This window comes from Pyxicephalus adspersus, chromosome 3 (genome assembly GCF_032062135.1).
Source record: "Pyxicephalus adspersus chromosome 3, UCB_Pads_2.0, whole genome shotgun sequence".
Taxonomy (NCBI): Eukaryota; Metazoa; Chordata; class Amphibia; order Anura; family Pyxicephalidae; genus Pyxicephalus; species Pyxicephalus adspersus.
Window position 1 is genome coordinate 39,010,162 of NC_092860.1, and position 21,696 is coordinate 39,031,857.

The window sequence follows — 21,696 nt, forward strand, 5'->3', positions numbered from 1 at the left end:
AGAAAACCTGGGTGATCCAGAAAACCTGGAATAGATGTCCTAATACACTGGAAGTCTTTTAAAGTTATGTTTGGGTTCTGGTATGTTGCTCTAAATTTAGGAACCAATATGCTGCCTCTAAGTGAATCTGTCCTGTTTTTGCAAAGCTATTAATGCCCCATAATTATTAACTCAAATAGTTTAGCATTGAGGACGTCATCAGGGATGCATCAATGTGGCATTATAGCTTCCACATGTATTTGCAAATGTATGCACCAGAAATCTCTGGTAATAGCTAAAAACATTTATTTTTTTTGTTGTTATTGGTTATCTTGAAAGTGTTACAGGAACTTTTATTTTATAATTGATTGTCCAATGAGAAGCCTGAAAGTTTTGTAAAATCACCTGTTATATATTCAACTTAATATAATGCAATGATCTCTGGGGGAGGTGGTAAAGTTTTTTGATGAGTTATTGAGTTTATTGATGAGTTAAATTAGTTACTTAACTGAAGGTATACATTGCCAAGGATGAGTTGTTAAAGCAGCATTATATGTGGCTGACCGATGGTATTGAGAATCCTCACCCCTGTTTAGGGATATTTATTCTATTTTCATATAGATGGGCTCTTTAAGGCCTCCTTTAACCAGTTATCATCTCTGAAAGTGTGTACCTTTCTGACTTCAAAAGAATGTATATTTTACTTGTAATTTACAGGCCTTGGCATTCCTCACAACAATAACTTGCATATACAAGGTTACTTTGCTTGTCCTGGGTGATAAGTCTTTTAGATGGACTTCTGTCTCAGTGTCTATCTGGATAATAAAAACTCAAGGATGCTATGTATTTCTGAAAACTGCAACTCCTGTCACAAATAGTGTGATATTTTACTCAATCTGTTTCTCAGGTTTGTGTTCTTGTATTTGTTGTTACCATATCAGTCTAAAGCTGCGTACACACGTCAGATTTTTATCGCCCGATAATCGGCATCGGCCAAATATCGGGCGAAAATCTGCCATGTGTACAGTCGGTGTCGTCCATCGTCCGAACGACCGTCCTGCCGGATCCACGGACGATGGACGACAACCGATCCTAATGAAAGGGAAGGAGGAGAGCGCGCAGCAGGGTGCCGCTCTGTCGCTCTCCCCCTCCCCTCTCCATAGAGCATGAACGGTGCTGTATGTACAGCACCGTTCATGCATCGTGCAGTCCCTTGTCGTTGGAAAGGATCGTGAAAGATCCTTTCCAACGACAAAAATTGCACGTGTGTACGCAGCTTAGGTTTCAGAGTTCTAAAAACTGCCACTTTATGTTTCAGTCTGGTTGACCCAATTGTCCCAATTTTCCTTTTTTGACAAAATAGCTTACAGTCTAAAATTAAGTTAATATGTTCACTAAAAGCTTGTACTTGAGATATTTTTTTTCAACCCCTGAATCAGTTTAAATCCGTTGAAAGAGTTTAAGGCTTGTCTCATCACTTCCTCCTTGCACTGGTTAGCTACAATGGGATAAACTATAACAACGATACAAAACACAACGATACAAAACATATTTCAGCTGTCAAGAGTCATTCCCACATCTCTACCCTGGCAATTTAGGAACAATTCCCCTTCAGCCATGGAATCAAATACTTACTTTTGCCCAGACCTTATGACATCTAGGAGACTTAACCGTGTAAATAAAACAGGGCGATTTTACAAACTTGCACATCTCTCAACATGTTCATAAACATTTGGTTGTATTCACTCCAAAGGGATTAGATTAACTGATTTACCTGAGTGGTTTTAAATTCTGACATGAGTTTCTGACACTTATTCAAATTTAAAAAACTTCTTGGATTAGTAGGAAACTGTCTTCAACATTACAGAAGATGAACAGTTAAATGTAATTCACTACTGCTAATGACATGTAAAGAATTATCAGCCAAGTAAGGCCCATTTGCTGGCGGAGTAGGGTTAGACGCTCTTAGTTGTATAGCAAACTGCTGCTATGCTCCCATGAGCAGCAAACTGCACTGCAGGTAAATGCGTTCACATGTGGTTGCAGCTGCAGTGGAGTTCTTCCTCCAGGGGAGGAAAACCAACTATGTGACAGCAACCACGATCCACCAAAACCACTGCACCAAGTGCATGCACAAAATGGTTCTCAATCGGTTCCATTCACCTCCACTGTGTTGGAATTCTCTGCACACAAACTTTCCTACTGCTCTGAAAACTGACAGTGCTGTAGAACAGGTGACAAAACTTCCAGCTTTGTTGTTGCTGTACTTAAGAAAAGAGATTGTTCAGTTAACAAAGTGAATGTACGCCTTGGAAACTATACGGTGTCTTTGCTAAGTAAATGTTCACTTACCTTAGTTAATAAAGTAAAGCCATTATTACTTTAAAAAACCAAGCATGTGTGAGGGATTTTTGCTTTAACATTATTGAAGGATTGAAGTGAACAAAGCCTTATCTTGTTTACTTAGTTATTCTCTCTTTTTCGTTTTATAAATCAAATCCAATAAAGTATATTGTTTTATCGGGTGCATGTAAAAGTTTTCCTTGTAATATTGGTGACACTTTTAGTATAATTTCAAGTTAAAGTTTTCTCCCCATATAACAGTTTATTTGATTGTCTTAGTACTTATCTTAATTTTGAAATAAGATGTTCTTATTTATTAAAACAACAATTTGGTACATGAGCACAATATGATATTTACATGATTATTGATTTTAGTGTATATCAGTAGAAATAATGAAATAGCTTGTCTAAACCTATAGAAGACTTTAGAGTACATTACTAAATCATATAAGGAGTTCATATACAAGCTGCTGACTACTATAAGATCACACATCACTGCCTCCAGATTTGTAAATGTCCACTGCCATTTGTCAAAGTTCCATACCAATTTGTGTAACTTATTTGTGTAAAAGCTGAACCACATAAATGACAAGATTTTCTCTAATCTCTCAATTTTTCAGTTGAACGATTTGTTCCGGGGCTGTGGAAATTCAATTTATTCTGAATATTTAATAGTCAGAGGATTACAGGCTATCAACTTCAATCTGACATCTAGGTGGATTTACAAGTCTGCTATTTGCGGGTTTAGCAGAATTAAACAGGGTGACTTCTAACCTCTCCAGTGATCAAGGGGCTTAAAACACATTGCAGTCCTGTACTTTAACTCAAAAGACAGCAAGAGTGTCATATTCTCAGTGTGGAATTTAGCAGATAATGAGTGACTTAGTAGAATTAAATATTTAACATTTTAGAAGAGAAGTGCTTCGCTGTAGGGCCTAGTCACAGCCAAGGAGCAAAACCAGGTGTGCCTTAAGATAGGGCTACTTACTGCTGCTAGTTGCTAAAGCATTGCTACATTTGAAGCTCATATGATAATAAGTTTATAGGGAATTTTATCACACAACTAAGGGCTAATAGTGTTCATATGATTTAATATTTTCAGTCTTTGTATTTTGAATATTGCTATGAAGTAATAACAGAAACTGGGCACTAACACAGGATAAAAATGCCTTTAAAATCTGACCACTAAGACTTTTTTAGTTGTTTACATCAGTTCTAAGACTGCAAATAAAATATAATCCTGGTGAAAACATCAGAACTGGAAAGATTTCTATGGTTATTTATAGAAACAGTTATCAAGACAGCAGTAAACAGTCAGTATAATGGAAACATTATTAATATAACACAGTATATACAACATATGTTTTAGATGTAGTACTCTCAACGCATTTAAAGCAAATAAAAAAAAAAAACATGATCAAAATAATGCATAAGCAGAGTTTTTTCTATATACATGCGAATCTAAACTGCTGTAAAATTCTAGCTAAGATTTACTCTCCCAGCTGGGATTCCATTTGGTTCCTTGATGGGTGGCTACACTGCTCAAAAGGAGGAATTATTAGGTAAAATGGACTGTGTCAAAATGGACTGGCTACCTGTATCACTGGGTCTTCTGACACTTATTATTCATAATTTGCTTAAGCCGCATACACACGTGCAATAGTAGTCGTTGAAAAGGATCTTTTACATACAGCACCGTTCTGCTTTATGCAGAGGGGAGGGGGAAAACGACAGAGCGGCACCCTGCTGCACTCTCTCTCCCTTCCCTTGCATTAGGATTGTTAGTCGTCTATCATCCGTGGATCTGCCAGGACGGTCGTTCGGACGATGGACGACTGGCGCTGTACACACGCCAGATTCTCGCCCGATATCGGCCCTGAGCCGACTATCAGACGAGAACCGTTGGTCTTGTGTACGTCGCTTTAGTCTGAGGGTTTGTGCCCAGAATTATCAAATGTTGACTTTAAAACAGAAATAAACCATACCATTAAAAAATTGGGGCTTTGCAGGTCCCTAATTGCAGAAGTGACATAAGATGTCCCTTTTGCAGTAAAACATACTTATGTGCCTGTTCACTACCTTTTTAAAAAAAATATGCTGAGCAGCACATGTACAGCTCAGCGTATGATGCCTGGTATCTTAGCATGCGCAAGAGTTGCATCATTCTGGTCTGTTCAATTAAAAATGCATATACATTTATTAATGTATTACTGAATACAGAGCTGCATCGATTTGTAAGTTCTATACCTGTCTGGATTTGAAGTCTGTATGCAATGATACAAAACTCTGTCCAATCTGTCAAATAAAACAAAAACACCTCCAGGATCCAGAAATCTGTTTATAGAGTGCCCCCAAAAACCTTGATATTCTAAAATCCAAATGTCAGAAATGCGTGCTTGGCCCTGCCCTGCTCCACCACCACCATATCCTCCAGGGTAAGTGCATTTGTGTTAGTCAAGACCTTTCTGTGCAATAGGCAGGTGTGCAGATGAATGTGCAAGTGTCACCTTCCGAGGTTATGGAGAGATATGAGTGCTCCTAGTGCCATCTTCCAGTTTAGAACCTTTACCTCCTATTTTCTCAATTGTTGGCAACACAGATATGGAGGTAAATGGTGCAGCATTCACAACATTGGCTGAGCCCCAAAGAGTAAACAACTCATCGTCTCTTACAAAGCTTATAATAAACTGTACTGTACTGCATATTATAGTAAAATTTAGAAAGCAAAAAGCTACATACCTCTTACAGTAATGCGTCCATGCTCTAGTCCATCTACAATGATCAGGCGGACAGCATTGATATTATCATTATCTACCACTTGAAGTTGTTCCCATGTGATTGGTCTAGATTGACCTTCCAAAAGATCAAGACCTATTTATAGATGATGAACAATATAGATGAATAAAACAAGGAATTAAATCAGCTGCAACAGACCCACAAGCCTGACATACAAAGTTTCTTTGATAATAAAAGCATTCATTCTGCCAGTTTTTGTATTTAACACTAAAGTTCCCTTCAGCTTTGACTGAGAAATGATGTAAGCTACCATTTTTGACCTGCTTCTAAAACATACAGCTTGCCTGGTTGGGTTCTGATCCTCTGTCTTTATTAACTTCTGAATCACTGATCCAGAATGAGAATACAGCTCAGGTGTTGCGATAATTGTCACACAACGGGGTTCAGGTATATGACTGACATTACTAACAAGAAAAGGTCAGCTTTATATCTAGGCAATTAGAAATCTTTGCAACGAGTTGAGCAGTGGCAGCTAACATATCACTCACTTGCTATTGTTTAGAGCTTGATAAATCAGGCAAGTGTCAAATGAAATCTGTAACAGCGGTATAATATATATCACATGTTTGACAAGAATAATTTACTAATAAATGCCCTCCAACTTGGAATAATACAAAAAAAATGTTAGGATATGCAGGAATATACAGTATGTACATGTTTGATGGTACAGTACATTTAGGATCTAAAATCATTGACTAAAATATAGCGTGCAAAAGGTTTCGAATCATTGTTTTTTTTTTTTTTTTTTTTTGGACGTTGTGTCCTAGAGGGGGAATTTTCCTTTTTTTGCCAAACAGAAATTCAGAAAGTGAGGTCAGCTAGGCAGTGGCATCACTAGGGATGTTTTAACCAACCCAGTGCAGTAACTTATAATGTCACACACTCTACCCCATATAGACCTCCTCCCAAACCAGACCACACCACACAGAATCCTTACTATTGTTACACAATATTCCTGTATATCAGTGAATGTAATGACAAAAGAAGTAACATAAACAACTAGCAAACCTAAAGTTACACTTTTAAAATTACAATGTCATACATTTTTATACATTTGTGTAGTTTAATGTGGTTAAAGGTAAAATTCAGTAAGGAAACAATGAAATTAAACAAAAAACATTTAGAACTAAATGCAAAATTCGGTTCATATTACATCCTCTGATGATGTCATCTGCTATAGTCAACACCCCCCCCCCCCCCGGCAACATCCCTCAGTGAAAGGAAATCTCCTCCTGGACGGATGATGAAACAAGTATGCCAAATTAAAGATTTCCCATAACCTTCTTTGCTCTGGTCATCATCTATGATGTAAAACCAGCAGTCCTGCATTACAAGTATGGACTCTGAGGGTACAGCAACAACCCTTGAAGAATTGGTTGAGAGAAGAAAAAAAAATGAGCAGTTAACAATCATTTAAAGAAAAAATGAGTATCTTACCCATATTCCAGGATACTCGGGGGGCATTTGTTTCAGCAGTTCTAATTGATATATGAACAGTGATGGGCAAACTCCTTTCAAAGAAGAAATCATGAACTTCAACCTCAAGCTATGAAGAGAAAATAAAAAGGTTAAAGGTTTATTTAGCATGTTTAAGAAGATGTAAAATTGTATACCTTTTATTAATAGTTACATTGAAATACATACACCAGCATCGAACATAGGTGTAAAATATATGTGAATAATTATATATTCATTATAATATTGCAGATCAATTAGGACACTCGGACATGTACATGCTAGGTAAATATCCACACAGTACATATAGCTAATAACTACTGAAGCCTCTGGCTTATTCTAAGAGTTACAGATTACCTAAAAATAAATGGAGCATGATTACTATTTAAGATCAGTTGTATCTTACTGAGGAGAAAATGTTTATTGGCTGCTTTTGGAGTTTATTGGCAGCCTTTCAAGTTTATATAAAAGATTCAGTGTTATACAAGGTATAACACATAGCAGAGTAAACCTGTGCTACAGAAATAGTTGGTCCATAAATCTTTAGTTGGTAACAATGTTATAAACATTTGTTTTTAACACCTACAATACTGCTTGTTATATACAGAGCGTAGTACCAAGAATTTAAAACAGTGCAATGATACATCCATTTAGCCTCCAACAAGGACAGTGAATTACATGTGTTTTTAAGCTTTAGCCAACTTTTAATTCATATCTGTTCTGCCTTAGTTTTTAAAGTTTGGGTGGAATTAGTTACTTACAAAATTCATTTTTTTTTGGAATTATACAAATCTCTCAAAACCAAATACTAGTTTTTCCTTCCTTATTTCACGCCTAACTTGATCTTGGCTCTGCCATTTCACTTCTGAACTGATATTTTCTTATTCAGATGTATGCAAGAAATAATATCCCAAAACTGTTTCTCCATGAAACTTCATGAAAAATGTAGCTCTAATTTTAAGGGCAGCATGTGTTGCCTCAATTGGTGTTAAAACGTTAACAAGAAACCATGGGAGACGGTTTACCTCCCAAAGAATATGTAATTTTTTCCATGCTTTTCACACATTACAGCCCTGTCTGGAAGGGAAGACAACCTCATTTTTTCTGCTGAAGCTAAACCAGAACATTTTTTGTTGAAGTAGGTGAGCTTTTCCCATATTCCAGGGGTCAGGCTGGGTTTACAGTGATACTTTTAAGCCCTTGAATGATATCTGATGTCTGTGTCTATGTGCAGTGGTGCCACATATAGAGATGGGCTCTACGCTGCATGCCACATGCACTGTACAATGTAGGGATAAAAAACAAAAAGCCACCAGGAGCCAGGGATTTTTTTTTCTGGCAAACAAAGCTTTGCATGTCTCATCCTTGTCAGTTTTTGTTTTTTGGGGTTCAGTTCTGCTTTAAAGAAAACAAGTATGTTTTGTTCCTTCCCCCATCCTATATACCCCATATATTGGGGTCCTTCCCCCATCCTATATAATTGGACAGTAAAGTAACGGCAATGGACTCATTTTTCTATCAGTTTGTTATTTCTTTCTATAAATGTTATTTTTTAATCAATAGGCACTTCAACACATTTGGCTGGCACTTTGTGGTGCTATGTCACATTTAGTTATAATGAATGCAGAGCTACATCAATGTCTGTCTTTTATATTTGCTGATGGTCCATTTTGAAATAGAAAGGAATGCTGTGGAAAAGGCCTTTGTTTATACAGACACTGACATATTTCCACAAATTATCAGTCCTTACCTACCTCCAGATTTCTTCGTTCAGTGTGACTACTATTAGGTGGTTGATATGCAATAAGCATGTCGTTGAGATCTTGCCATGTAAAGGAGGTAATGTGCTTGGTATGGTCACTGAGATGAGTAATGTATCCTTGTCGTGGAGGATCTGTGATGTTGAAGACCAGCAAAGGTTTCTTTGTTTCACCATCCTCTGCATCAAGTGTTGCTGTAGTCAGGGGAGTGAGGATAAACTGATCCACTTCCAAAATGAATGAGGACATGAAAGCAGCTTTAGGGATCTGGTTGGGTACTGCATCTCGGATGTGGACAGGAATCCAGGCATGTTCTGACTGCAAAAAATATTTAGGTAATTGTCAACTAAATTTTTTAGTATATGTAAAAGAGGAGTTGAAGCTGTACACTTCACATAACTTGGTAATTACAGTGAAAATTCATTTTCATTTGCCAAAAAATGTTAAAAAAAAGGTGAATTACTGCTTGAACATGATTGGATGAGTGAAGTTAGCAAAGCTTCACTTTATTCTGTGATGTGCAGTGAAAATTCCCTGGCAAGGGAATAATTCACTAAACTATTTATCAATAAGTACATTTTAATTTGCTAAGTGAACTGACAAACTCAACTCCAATGTATTCACAAAACATGGCTACAATATTTATTTTGAACAGCGCCCTAAAAAGAGATATAAGGCGTAAATTAGAAAAATGCTAAGAAACCACAAAAACATTTTCAGCCTTTTTTCACTACCATCTCAATATGTACACATTTTTGTCAATAAAGAAAAAAGCAGACAGGAGATAGAAAATGCTGCCAGCGATGAAAAAGGGCAAATCAGAAAAGTCTAAGCCTATGTACTGTATATGTATTCTCTTTCCAGGTAATGTCATTTGTGAGCCAATAGTGATAAATAAATGTCAGTCCTCCATTAAATAAAAACAACAAATATTTTTTATAAGCTGCTACGCTATACAACAGCTGCTAATATCTATGCTCATAAATTGTACACAACCTATTATCAGTTTTAAAAAGTTGGCAGCAATCACTTAAATAAATGAACCATGCAGGGAAGATGTACAAACACAAATGTTTGCCTAGAGCAACCAATAAGTTTTTTTCCCCTGCATGACAAAAGGTATTTATTTGGTTGATATTGTTATCTGCTTTGGTTTACCCCAGTTGTCTTTGTTCAGGTTTTTGTAACTCTCCCAATTTGAGGATATATCACCAAGATAACCTACTCCACTTTGATGCCCTCACACAGAATGCACTAAAATGCTATACTGTGTTCTGTATTGGTACACAAACATAGAGGATGTTTTTGTCATATATCAAATACACATATTTGAGTTATACTATACCAAATATTTAGCAAAGCACCATCTGGATGAATAGATCCACTGACAGATGTACCAGAAAATAAATAAACAAAATCATACCAATCTAAATACTAGATTTAAAAGCTTTATCATCATATACACAATATGCAATTTTCCCCTAATCTTTGTTCAAATATTCTCATGGGTAAACAAAAGTAAACAGAAAATGTGCAATCTTTTATTTATTTTTGTAGGTCTGACTTGATCATGATAGCTAAAGCCAGTTTATATTTAGAAAGGCCAAACTGAATGTTATTTCTTTTAATCAAGAATCACTAATATTGCAACAACAATTGTAAAGACAATAAAGATGGAAACAAAAGTGTAAAAACAAAGATTGCTTCCACAAGATCTATGAAAATGAAAATAAATTTCTTCTAAGTGTGTATGTTAAAAAATCACTCTTGGCATTATTGATGGAAGGACATACATGGAAAGAATATAAAAAAACCTATATGAAAAGGACTAAGTAACCAAGACCCTTTCCTAAGACCAGAATAGCTTCTGATGATGGAAGTCACACCGCCAGTGAGATCACTGCCAAAAAGAAAAGCTACAGGAAATAATGACATTACATTAGAAAAAGGGCAAAATCTAAAAAAGAATTCAAAAGCTGATGAAATTAGGAAAATAGGTCTCAAATCACTCTCTGGCTGACAGATGGGAAGAAATCATTTTATAATCTAGTACTAATGAAAAAGATAGGTAAGACTGCACAAACTGAAATATTTCCTCGATATTACACACCAACTAGAACACGGACTAGAACCTAAGACTGCAAAAGAATTACAAACTGAAAAGACAAATAAACTAGATACATAATTGCGCTTACATGTTTGATTATTTACAAATGCCAAGGAGTACAAAAAATACTGCAGAAACCTGTACTTTTTACAGCAATCTGATGACTATGATGGCCATGTAAAAATTATAGAATATTCTCAGAAGAATGGGTGTACCTGAACATCCATGAAGAATCTTTATACTGATTAAGAAGCCACATTCATAACAGAGAATGGAAACACAAGTTTATTTAGGATTGGTAAATGAGTTAGAAAAGGCTGCATACTCTATACTTTTTCAGTCTATACAGAATATTTTTTTATGTTGCATATTTATTAAGAGAAGAAGACTAGAGAAAATATTGGAGGTTTCAAGACCAATGTACAGGACCTCAAGGAAATAGAGAAATTAAGGAACACAGTAAAAAACACATACATTAAGTATCAATAAAACTAAGGGTTTGACAGGAGGAGAAATAAAAAACTAGTAAACATCTTCTGGCTCTTAAATTTTTAACAAGAAATCATGCATTGGTCAAAAAAAGCAAAATGGAACTGATGGAAAAAATGCTAAATGGAAAAATATTCACATTTGCTCATAAGTATGAAAGGTTCAAGATCAGAATCGTTTTTTGTGGTGGCAAAGAATTTTACAAATTTAATGGACAGTAAGCAAACCAAACAAATAGAAACCTCAACAAATCAAGTTCAACTTCTTACTAGAAATAACTGAAATAACGCTGTTTGTGTACAACCAACTCACTAATGTGCCAGATGTGCTTGGAAAGAATAAAGTAAAGAAATGAAAAGTACAACTAGTAAAAAGTGGTTGCCAAGTGTAGACATTGACTTGATGATACTTAATAAAAATAATTGTATCACAGCAATTTCCATGACTTTGCTTACTTTCCTAAAATGGGGGGCGGGGGATCCCATGTTATTAAGGTATGTACTTTGCTAAGTTAACTAGTTTACTAGCTGAGCCTTTTTTCAAGCATTACTTTTTAGCAACTTAGTTAAGTGACACCCAGGAGTAGTCCTGGTCTTCTTCTTGACTGCACCTACAAAGGTCTGGCATTAATATCACTCAGCAGAGCCTAAGCTAGCAAGGAACGAGCAGCAAAGCCTCTTCTCTTCCAAGTAAACATCCACTGACAATAATTATTATTATACAACATTTATTTAGCACCAACATATTACACAGCACTGTACAAAGTCCATAGTCATGACAATAGCTGTTCCTCTAAGCAGCTCACAATCTAATGCCTCCCTATAGTCAAATACAGTAGCTGTAATACAGACATATGACTAAGCTCAATTTTGGGGGGAAGCCAATTACCCTAACTGCATGTTTTTGGGATGTCGGCGGAAACCAGAGTACCCATAGGAAACCCATGCAAACACAGGGAGAACCTACAAACTCCATGCAGATAGAGTCCTGGCCAAGATTCAAACAGGGGACCAGAGCGGCAAAGGCCAGATTTCTAACATCTGAGCCATTGTGCTGCTAGTGATCCATTTAGTGGTTATTTCTGCACTAGTCACTAGTACAAAGTCCATACATACTAGTATAAAGTGGACACACATGGTATAATCTGACTATTTAATTTTTATAAAATTATCTTTGGTTTTACCAAACCTATGCAATATGATGACCTACCTAAACCTGTTCGCTCAATCTGTATTCAGTCAGGAAGACTTTGCAATACACAGTAGTGGATAGATCTAAAAGATATTGTACAGTACAATTATACTGTGTGTGGTAAGCATAAGGGGGTTGTTCACCACTGGGCACATGTAAGGAGCCACTGTAATGGCCAAACTCAACTGTGAGCTGGAATAAAAGGGGGCTCTTTACCATCATGTAAGCGGTACATCACCACGGCCCACAGTGTAGGTGGTGGTAGTACAATAACCAATAATGTAAGAGGACATGTCCTCTAACAACAATATAAAAGCCATTTCTCCATGATCCAGAGATGGCACTTTTCCTGAATTCAATAAATTGTGTTGTATATATCGTTCTGCCAACTGATGCATATTGTTGATTGCTGTGCTATACATTACTTAATCTTCCGAACTTGATAAAATCTCTGCCTTAGTTTCTTTTCTAGCCATAACTACTAAAAGAAAATAGCCCTCCTGGTGCAATATACTAGGTATATCTCTGCAGGTAAATATTATACTTTGCATCTAACTTAAACAGTGCTCTTCCTATGTAATTCCCAACTGCTTGTCAAATAAATATAATGAAACAGGTCATTTTTATTGTAAATAGTATTAATACTAATTTGTGTAAAATCATTGACCCCAAAAGATATATTACAAAACTATAAAAGTTTTACATAATATACACAAGTGATGTTTAATGTTCTTACTTTAGCTTATGTTCAGATAAAAGCTATTACCTTGTACAAGGATCTGCTTCTTGTGTCAGTGAGATCCATTCTGATACTTATATAATCAATGTTAGGTGATGGTGGATCCAGGTGCTGGTATCTGATACCCATCAGAAGGAAGTCCTCACAATTGGTTTTTATGGTCTTTGAAAGTCTGTTCAGCCCTGTAATGCAGTCTCCACGCTTACACAGTGGACTCGGTTTCTGGTCTGCAAAATAAAAATAAAGTACTATGAATTCTTATGCAGAGATATAAATCCAGTGCTGGAATTCTTAGCTAATTCTAAAGCTAAACTCTAAGAAAATATAAGTGAAACAAAAAATAAAGAGACAAAAATTAATGCAACTTTGTTTTCATTAACAATTCTGAATGTATTTTTCAAGTGCAGTCAGTGTAGTGCAATTCAGCTTGGTATCAGCCTCATAAAGAGGAACAATACATTCAAAATAAAAACAATTCAAGCAGACAGGCTGTTTATTGCAGAAGGGACAAGAGATGTTCCAAAATAAAATTTATTTACTTGCCTATTTGCAAATTTTTAAATACCATACATCGAGGTGCACATGTGTATGATCATGACCTACCTTGCTGCCAGGAAATATTTCACTTCTGTATTCATGCCATGGGAGTTACATTGCTCTGATCCAGCCACTCAAAATGGCCAAAACCCAAAACCAGAAAAAGTCTGGGTAAAGATTGCAGCATTGGTGTGTGTATTTTAAAAAATTTGAAAAAGTAGACACATTTATTATTTTGCAGAAAGGACATTGCCTGTCACTTCAGTAATAACTGGCTTGCCTGACCCTGTTTTTTTTCTTTTAATGCTTAATTCTTCCTTAAAGTACACTTGAAAAGTGTTATTTTTTGTTACTGATTGCCATTTTATAATATTAAATTTAACAAAAAGGGTGATCTTTTTCTTTTTTACCAGTTTACCATAATCACCTAAAGTGGCAATTGGAGACTTAATTTACTTTATAAATAGATTACCTGACCATATTTGAACATGACAAATCATGCCTATTCATTACATTTGCGTAAACAGGTGTGGTCAGAATGTTTGAAGCAATCACCACTACTCTCTATTGATGGCTATAGTGCTCCCCATTATCAAGATGGCAAATGTTAGCTTGTGATCTGTTAGGTTTCCATAATGTAAATTTTTAGACATATGGTAATAGTACAACCATTGTTTAACAGCAGCAATTACTGGTTGATGATGACTGTCAGCTTTAAAATGGGCCCCTGCACTTATTAAATTCACTTTTGAATGCATGTATTTTTGGTTGTTTTTTTCCTTACTGGAGCTACTAAAGTAGCTTGATGGGTGGTCCCCTCGTGGTTGCTCTTTCTTGGGATCCCCAGTGACCAGTTGTCCATGAGCTGGCAAATGAGATTCCAAAGTGGCCACTCGAATAGTGCACTCTAGATTCATCCTTTTTTCATAGTCTAAGGTCAGTGTGTTCTTATCAATAACGTTTGACAGTCCATAATATTCTGTTACTTCCAGTTTTTTAGGTCCAAGCTTTATCATGTTACAGTCTGGTTCAATTAGCTTTACTCTCAGTATAAAGTTTTCAGTGATGGTTTCGTTTTCTGTAAACCTGCAAAACATCAATTGCAAATGTTTATCTTTAAAATAAATATTTCACTACAAATTGTGTAAACAATATATACAACCTCACTTTAAAGCTTTCTCATATTTTTATGTGGACTGCTGTCTATTATAGCAACCTCTAAGGGTACGTGACTGGATGTAAAGGTGACTGGATGGATACGTGACTGGATGGGTACATGACTAGATGGGTACAAGACTGGATGGATAGATGACTGAATGAATAGGTGACTGAATGGATACGTAACTGGATAGATAGATGGCTGGATGGATAGATGAATGGATGGATAGGTGACTGGATGGATAGGTGATTGGATAGATAGATGGCTGGATGGGTAGATGACTGGATGGATAGGTGACTGGATGGATAGGTGACTGGATAGATAGATGACTGAATGGATAGGTGATTGGCTAGATAGATGGCTGGATGGATAGGTGACTAGATGGATAGGTGATTGGATAGATAGATAGATGGCTGGATGGATAGATGACTGGATGGATAGGTGACTTGATGGATAGGTGACTGGATAGATAGATAGATAGATAGATAGATAGATAGATAGATAGATAGATAGATAGATAGATAGATAGATAGATAGATGATAGATAGATAGATAGATAGATAGATAGATAGATAGATAGATAGATAGATAGATAGATAGATAGATAGATAGATGGCTGGATGGATAGGTGACTGGATAGATAGATGGCTGGATGGATAGGTGATTGGATAGATAGATGGCTGGATGGATAGGCGACTGGACAGATAGATGGCTGGATGGATAGGTGACTGGAGAGATAGATGGCTGGATGGATTGATGACTGAATTGATATATGATTGGATTGATAGTTGAGTGTTTTTTTGTGTATGACAAATTTGTAATAAGTCATATTAACTGTTTGTCTTCACTGTGCAAATAGTGTCATCAAGTCCTCACAAAAAAAGTCACACTGACAGGTTTTTGTTGGCTCTCGGTTAATGTTCACCTTATAATATTGTGTACATCAGAGGAACTTACTATAATATACTCAGGTGAGTTTGCTTTACAAGTATTATTTGATCCTAGATTAGTTAACCACTGCAAAAATGGCAACAGCAAAGCACTGTAAACATAACATGGAAGCAGTGATTTCAGCAATGGTACCCTTATGGTAAAAAAATTAAACCGATCAAAAAAATTACAAGTGGATTGATTGTATCAAAATATTTTTTTTCTTGTCTCTTACATTCAGAATTTACTTTTTGGCACTACATCAGTTGTCATAAGAGCACAATCAAAGATACTGATAGTTCTTGACCATGTGCATTTTCTAGTCCTCCTAATATTTTAGTAATTGCATATATTGATACTAAAGAACTAACCTGTAAAGCCTGAGCATAACATCATCTTCATGTAAGATGGGGCAGCCATTGTGAACATATTGTACTTCTTTGGCCATAAAATGACAGTCAAACACCTAGAAAAAAGAAACACCTACATCAGTATGTTACATTTTACAACTGTGTATAGTGATATACACTATTTGCATGTACAGTTTTGTAAATCACTCCTTAGTCTTGTAAATTAGATTAATTCTGCCCAGTGGCATTAATAGGTAAAATATTTTTTTCTTTCAGACATTTCTTCAAGAGGAATGATCAGTTTCATTATTATTATTGGTTTTCTGAACAGCATAACTGGAAAGTATTGAAGCCAGGAGAATAGCATGACAGTCAGTCACCTGCAAGCAAGTCATCGTGGGTGGCCTATGTGTTCATGTCATTGCAGGTTGCCTTTAAATGAAAGGAAATAATACAATCACTCTTAATTACATTTATTGAAATGTAGAAAGTTCAAACTTGAGTTGTGGGTTTACACTTATTGCCAGCAGGGGGCAGCAGTGCATTTGCCAATTTTTTTTGGCTGAGACTTTAGTTGCAAGGATGTTATGACATGAAAACTAAATAACTGAGGGATAGCCAATTGTTGAAGAAGCCAAAGCAAAAGCCAAAGGCCAATTCAGCCCTGTAATAGTAATATCACTTTTATTTTGGTTACTTTACCTTGGTTAAATTCTTTAAGATAAACTTTCCAAGTTTCCTGGGTTTATCAGTGTGACTTAAAATCCATGGTGTGTTGGTGGTAAATATTTATATGGAGAAGCACTGAACATTAGCCAGGAAGCCATTAACCCTATCTTTAAAGCTATGTATACATATCGGATGAACAGTTGTCCTCTTCTTTGTCGAGAGTCATACGTGTACAGTGGTTGACCAACGCCATTCAAGTATCTGTCCAGACCGTTTGGGAATGATTGCTATACAAGTCAAAGAAGGACAGCACAACAGGGTGCTGCTTGCCCCCCTCTCTAAAGAACAGAACAGGTGCTGTGTACAACACTCATTTGTTCATGTCACTCTCCATCATTGTAAATAATCGCAGGCTAAAGCATATTCCATGGGCTGATTCACCTGCTTATTTGCCTATTGCATATGATCATATTTCTATTAGATTCACCCCATTAGAAACCTAGAAAATGTCACATTCACTGCTTATGCCTAAACAGGTATTTATTCTGCACATACTGTTGGGTACTCATACTACTGTGTTGGTGAAGCACAAATGCAGTAAACATAGAATGACTCTCCACAAAGATCAGATGTTTATTTGTTATAAAAATAATGTGCTTACTTTCCCATTGCTACTAGCCAAGCACATCAGGTATTCATGCTGGTGTTACTAGGACAAGAAGTACCTTGAGGCTTTCAGCCATGCTGGTGAAGAAACAGCTTTTAAGGTGTAGGCTCACAATTTGGTAAGTTATCCAGGCCAATGCTTAGTAAGAAATATGATGTACCAGGTGTGATGGGAGGAAGGCTTCTGTCCCATCTAGAGGGATTTCTCTAGGACAAACTGAGTTTGTTATTCAGTGCAAATCATTTATTATTGTGTCTTAGCACTGTAAGTCTTGTTTTCATTACCAACCTATACATTGGATTTTAGAGGGGATTTAAGAAACATGTTAGTGACATGTCTAGAGTTTTATGTTAGAAGTGTATTTTAAAGGTTTAGGTTGAAGGGTTAAGAAGCTAAAAGTTTGGAGTAGGTAGACGATTTGGGTTAAGTGTTATGCTGATTAATCACATGACAAATTGAAGATGACTGTTAACTACTGATCATGCAAATGACAAAATATCTCAGTGTAAAAAGTACAGTTGGTGATAGACTGCCTTAATCTATGTTTTGATCATGTTTGTAATTGAAAACTGGTTAATATGTTCAAAATTGCCTTGAACAGGGTTGTAGTTCGAGTTCAGGGAAAGGTTAATTGGGCAGCATGGTGGCTTAGCGTTTAACATTCTGGCCTTTGCAGTGCTAGGTTCCAGGTTCAAAAGTCAGCCAGGACACTATCGGCAAGAAGTTTGCATGGGATTCCTCCCATATTCCAATAACATGCAGTTAGCTTAATTTGCTTCCCCCCTAATTGTCCTAAGACTGTGTTAATGACATATGACTGAGGTGGGGACATTAGATTGTGAGCCCCTCGGAGAGACAGCTAGCGACATGACCATGGACTTTTTAAAGCGCTGCGTAATATGTCAGCGATATAAATACTGTGTAATAATAATCTCCATTCATTCTCTATGAACTGCTATGGGTAAGACACTACATGTAGCATCACACCAAAGCAGTAGCAACATCACTGCAATCTCATGGCAACCGAGATGGCAGTGAATTTAGTACCTCTGGCTGCCACCCACTGCAAAATGGTAAAACGCCGGTCCATCTAAGAACTAGCTAACATCTGTTCCCACCACCAGTCTGAACATAGTATTGTGCAACAAATATTTGAATTCAATTACTGCAGAGTCTAAAAATGTGTATTCATTGTTTGTACATGCCCTTCTATCCATCTGCCATTCACTTTTATTTTCTCCCTTTCTTAGACCACTATGGGTTACAACACATACCTGCATTGTAAAACTGAATTCCAGGTAAAAAAAACACATATACTGTTGACATACCTGTCAAAAGATTATTGTGTTTGGCCATTTTTATGATTCAGACACACTTATGAGACTGCAAAACCAAGTCAGTGACTTCACCTTTAACTTCCACCTGGAGAATACAGGAAGACCACCAGATGAAGTCATCCCAGCATTACATTGCTGGAAATGAGCAATGTGGTGGATTTTCACTAAATAACTATTCTGTCTGTTTCTTTCTGTGTAGAGGAATACAGGATGCCAATAAAGACACATTTCATTATATTTACTAGTTGCACATAAAATAAATTTGATTATATTTACTATGTAACTAGATTAGGTTGCTATTTTTTACATTCATCTGGGAGTTAATGTTAAATAAATTCCTTTATCCCAAATGCAGAATGGTTGTTTAAATCTGAAGCAACCGTTTTAGGCTCATATAATGTTATCACAATGTACCTGTGGAGACAGCTTTCCGACTCTTTGTGTTATGGGCTCATTTATAATGACTTCTACTTTGCAGGCATCTTTCTCTTTGGGGATGGAGAATTGTAGATCTTCTTCTGATAAGTAGCCGCTTTGTCCTTTCATCACTGTGATCCCATTATTTACTTTGATAAAAGATGAGCTCAGGAACCTTAAAGTCAGCAGTAATAAAGCAAATGAGGGATATACGTGAAATCTCCAGCGGGGATTCATTTTATCTTTGGTAATATGTGTCCAGCATCCAGAGCCTTCAGTAACAGGCTTTTCTTCTTTTAGGATTATTTTACACTGTCCGGCGTTGGCGATTTTTCAGTCATCTGTTCAACATGAAGAGCTGTCTCTTCTTCCAAAATCTGTACAAGGGGCTCTTTCAGGAGTTAGGGAGCTTTAATAAAACTCGATGAAGAATCCTGACAACGCCACACATTAATATGCTCCTGATTTTTTTTAATCCTGCGAATGAGAGGACACAAAAAGGAAGTTGACTGGAAATGACTAGCAAAAGCAACATCAAGAAAAGCATACCAAAACCTAAGCACACAAAACAATTCAAGGCAAATGTGTACAACTTGACATAAATAAAATATATGATTCTTGTAATTCATTGTAAGCTACAGTGTTTATTGGGATTTATCAGTTCCTTTCATAATGAAAGGTCTTCAAAATTGAAATTTTGAGACTTGGAAAACGTTTTGAATCATTAATATCTTTCCAAAGGGAACTGTTAGAAAGTTTTTTTTTCAACCATAAACGTTCAACCACTTCCATCATTAGTAAGCAGTACTTTCCATACCATTAGGGTTCCTCTTATTCTATTCCATATTGGAATAACCCTTAAACATGACAAAAAACTACCAGTTTGCCAGTGGGATGTATATGTTACTAGTGGCATTATTCAGTGTTTTGTGTGAGCTTATATTATCATATTATTCTACTATAATAAATGCCAATGTTGATATTATTTGTTTTATTAGAAGACAGACACACTTTACAGAAAGGTTCATATAGGGGTCTATTTATTAATGTAATGCCATATAAAGGCCATATAATATATTTATAGGAAGGATGATACCAAAACAATGTACCGCACTATTCATGTAAAGTGGCCATATTAGAAAATTTAAAAACTATATTTATAAAAATAATGACTATGTCTTATTCAGGATGTGAAATCTGCTACACTGGTGTGCATTAGATACAAAACCAGAAGGTACTGTAAATTGAACCCACTAACCCCCCTGAAAAACATATTTATTCCTTTTGGGGGAGACATGCCATATAAACTTTTCCTTATACTGTATATAAACAATATGCTAAAATCATTAGCTGCATCCAAGTTAGTAAATGTACTTTCTTGTTAAATACATTTCTTATATATTTTCTTTGTGAACTTTTGCATAATTTGCCTACATCTGTCTTTCAAACAAAACACACATGACATAGCAAGTAATGTCTGGCGCAACAGACTTTTATCTCTAAAAGTGGTGCTAAGGTGAGATCTCATAAGGTGTTTACAAGCACTGCTTCCTCAAGTGCCTGCAGCTATATTTTATTTGGCATGGTAATGACCTTTCATTGAGCCATGGGAAGAACCCTTTTTCTGAAAAAATACCTATAATTAAGTACTCTTAAAAGACTTGACTCTTTGGAGGAAAAGCTCTAACTGAGTGGGAACACTCTTGTCAAGAAATAAATACACATCAGCACAGCAATGCAGATGTTCAACAAGCCAGATTTTATTGGGAAATCAGTGTAAGAATATAAGCTTTCATAATACCCACTAACTTGATATTACCTTGTCATTAAACCTAGTCATGTTTAAAAGCTGGAATTTTTACTTTTTAAAGGTTTATGGCATGTATAAAAACAAAAATGTTCCAAATCTCAGTTGACTGCCTTTGGCTCTACAGTAGTCCGTCATTAGTTACTTTATTACATAACAGCTGTCTTTTTCAGGTGACTACTAATCATAAAACTGAAGGCTCCTTAAGAATGTATCACTTTTAGATATTGGGCAGCAAGAGAAAAATGTGTAAAATACAATATACACTATATACAGTACAAGGAGTTTATGTATTTCTGTGTTTCGGTGGGTTTTCTCAGGGCATCCTACTTTTCTCACACATCCCAAAAACATACTGGGAGGTTACCAGTTAAGCCCCTTTTGGACTTCCAGTAAACCACAGTGTTGTACCACATGCTCAATTGTGCTCCCATTCAAATATATGGGAGTAGCTGAGAACCAACTGCAAGTCTGAAATAGAACTCAGTGACATGACTATGGACTTGTTAAGCTCTGCTCTACATAAAATACAAGATAATAATATTTATTCAAAGGGCTACATATTTCAAAGTTTAAGCCACATGATGCAGTAATGCGACTTATTGTAAATGTGCATGGGTTTTCTTCAGTAGGTGGGGTTTAGGTGGTTGTTTTAATAGACAGAACAGTCAGAATACACAGCAACGAGCTTCATCCATGAACACTAAAGGAGTTGAGGCACAGGTGAGTTATTTACAAATATAGCCATTGGGGAAAATTTTGGTCTACAATTATTATGGGGTTTGGGTGAAACTAAGGGGAACAATAGTGCTACCCAGAAGTGTCCATTAATAGGTAGTTGTTTTAATAGACAAAACAGTCCACTTGCCACCCTTATAGAGTATGTTTCTGGCAATTTGGTCAGAAACATGCACACAGGTATCCTGCTTAGGATCATCTGGCATGGCTCTGGCAGTGCTAATTC

The 21,696-nt window shown here is 36.2% G+C and overlaps 1 protein-coding gene across 6 annotated transcripts in view; it reads right to left on the reverse strand.

Moving 5' to 3' along the window:
- Positions 1-21,696, reverse strand: part of FREM1 (FRAS1 related extracellular matrix 1) — an 83,598-nt gene that overhangs the window by 52,452 nt on the left and 9,450 nt on the right. For 5 of the 6 annotated variants that reach the window (XR_011919772.1, XR_011919773.1, XM_072404295.1 and 2 more), the window contains exons 2-8: positions 18,923-19,402; positions 15,857-15,951; positions 14,181-14,482; positions 12,887-13,086; positions 8,328-8,651; positions 6,556-6,664; positions 5,062-5,193 (exon numbers count right to left, since the gene is read on the reverse strand). Coding sequence is in view for 4 of the 6 variants with exons in the window: in XM_072404295.1 (XP_072260396.1) it covers positions 5,062-5,193; positions 6,556-6,664; positions 8,328-8,651; positions 12,887-13,086; positions 14,181-14,482; positions 15,857-15,951; positions 18,923-19,162 (1,402 nt within the window). In the remaining 2 variants the exon portion in view is untranslated. Of the gene's footprint in view, positions 1-5,061; positions 5,194-6,555; positions 6,665-8,323; positions 8,652-12,886; positions 13,087-14,180; positions 14,483-15,856; positions 15,952-18,922; positions 19,403-21,696 lie in introns of those variants that run through there. The other variant, XM_072404296.1, reaches the window with a different exon arrangement.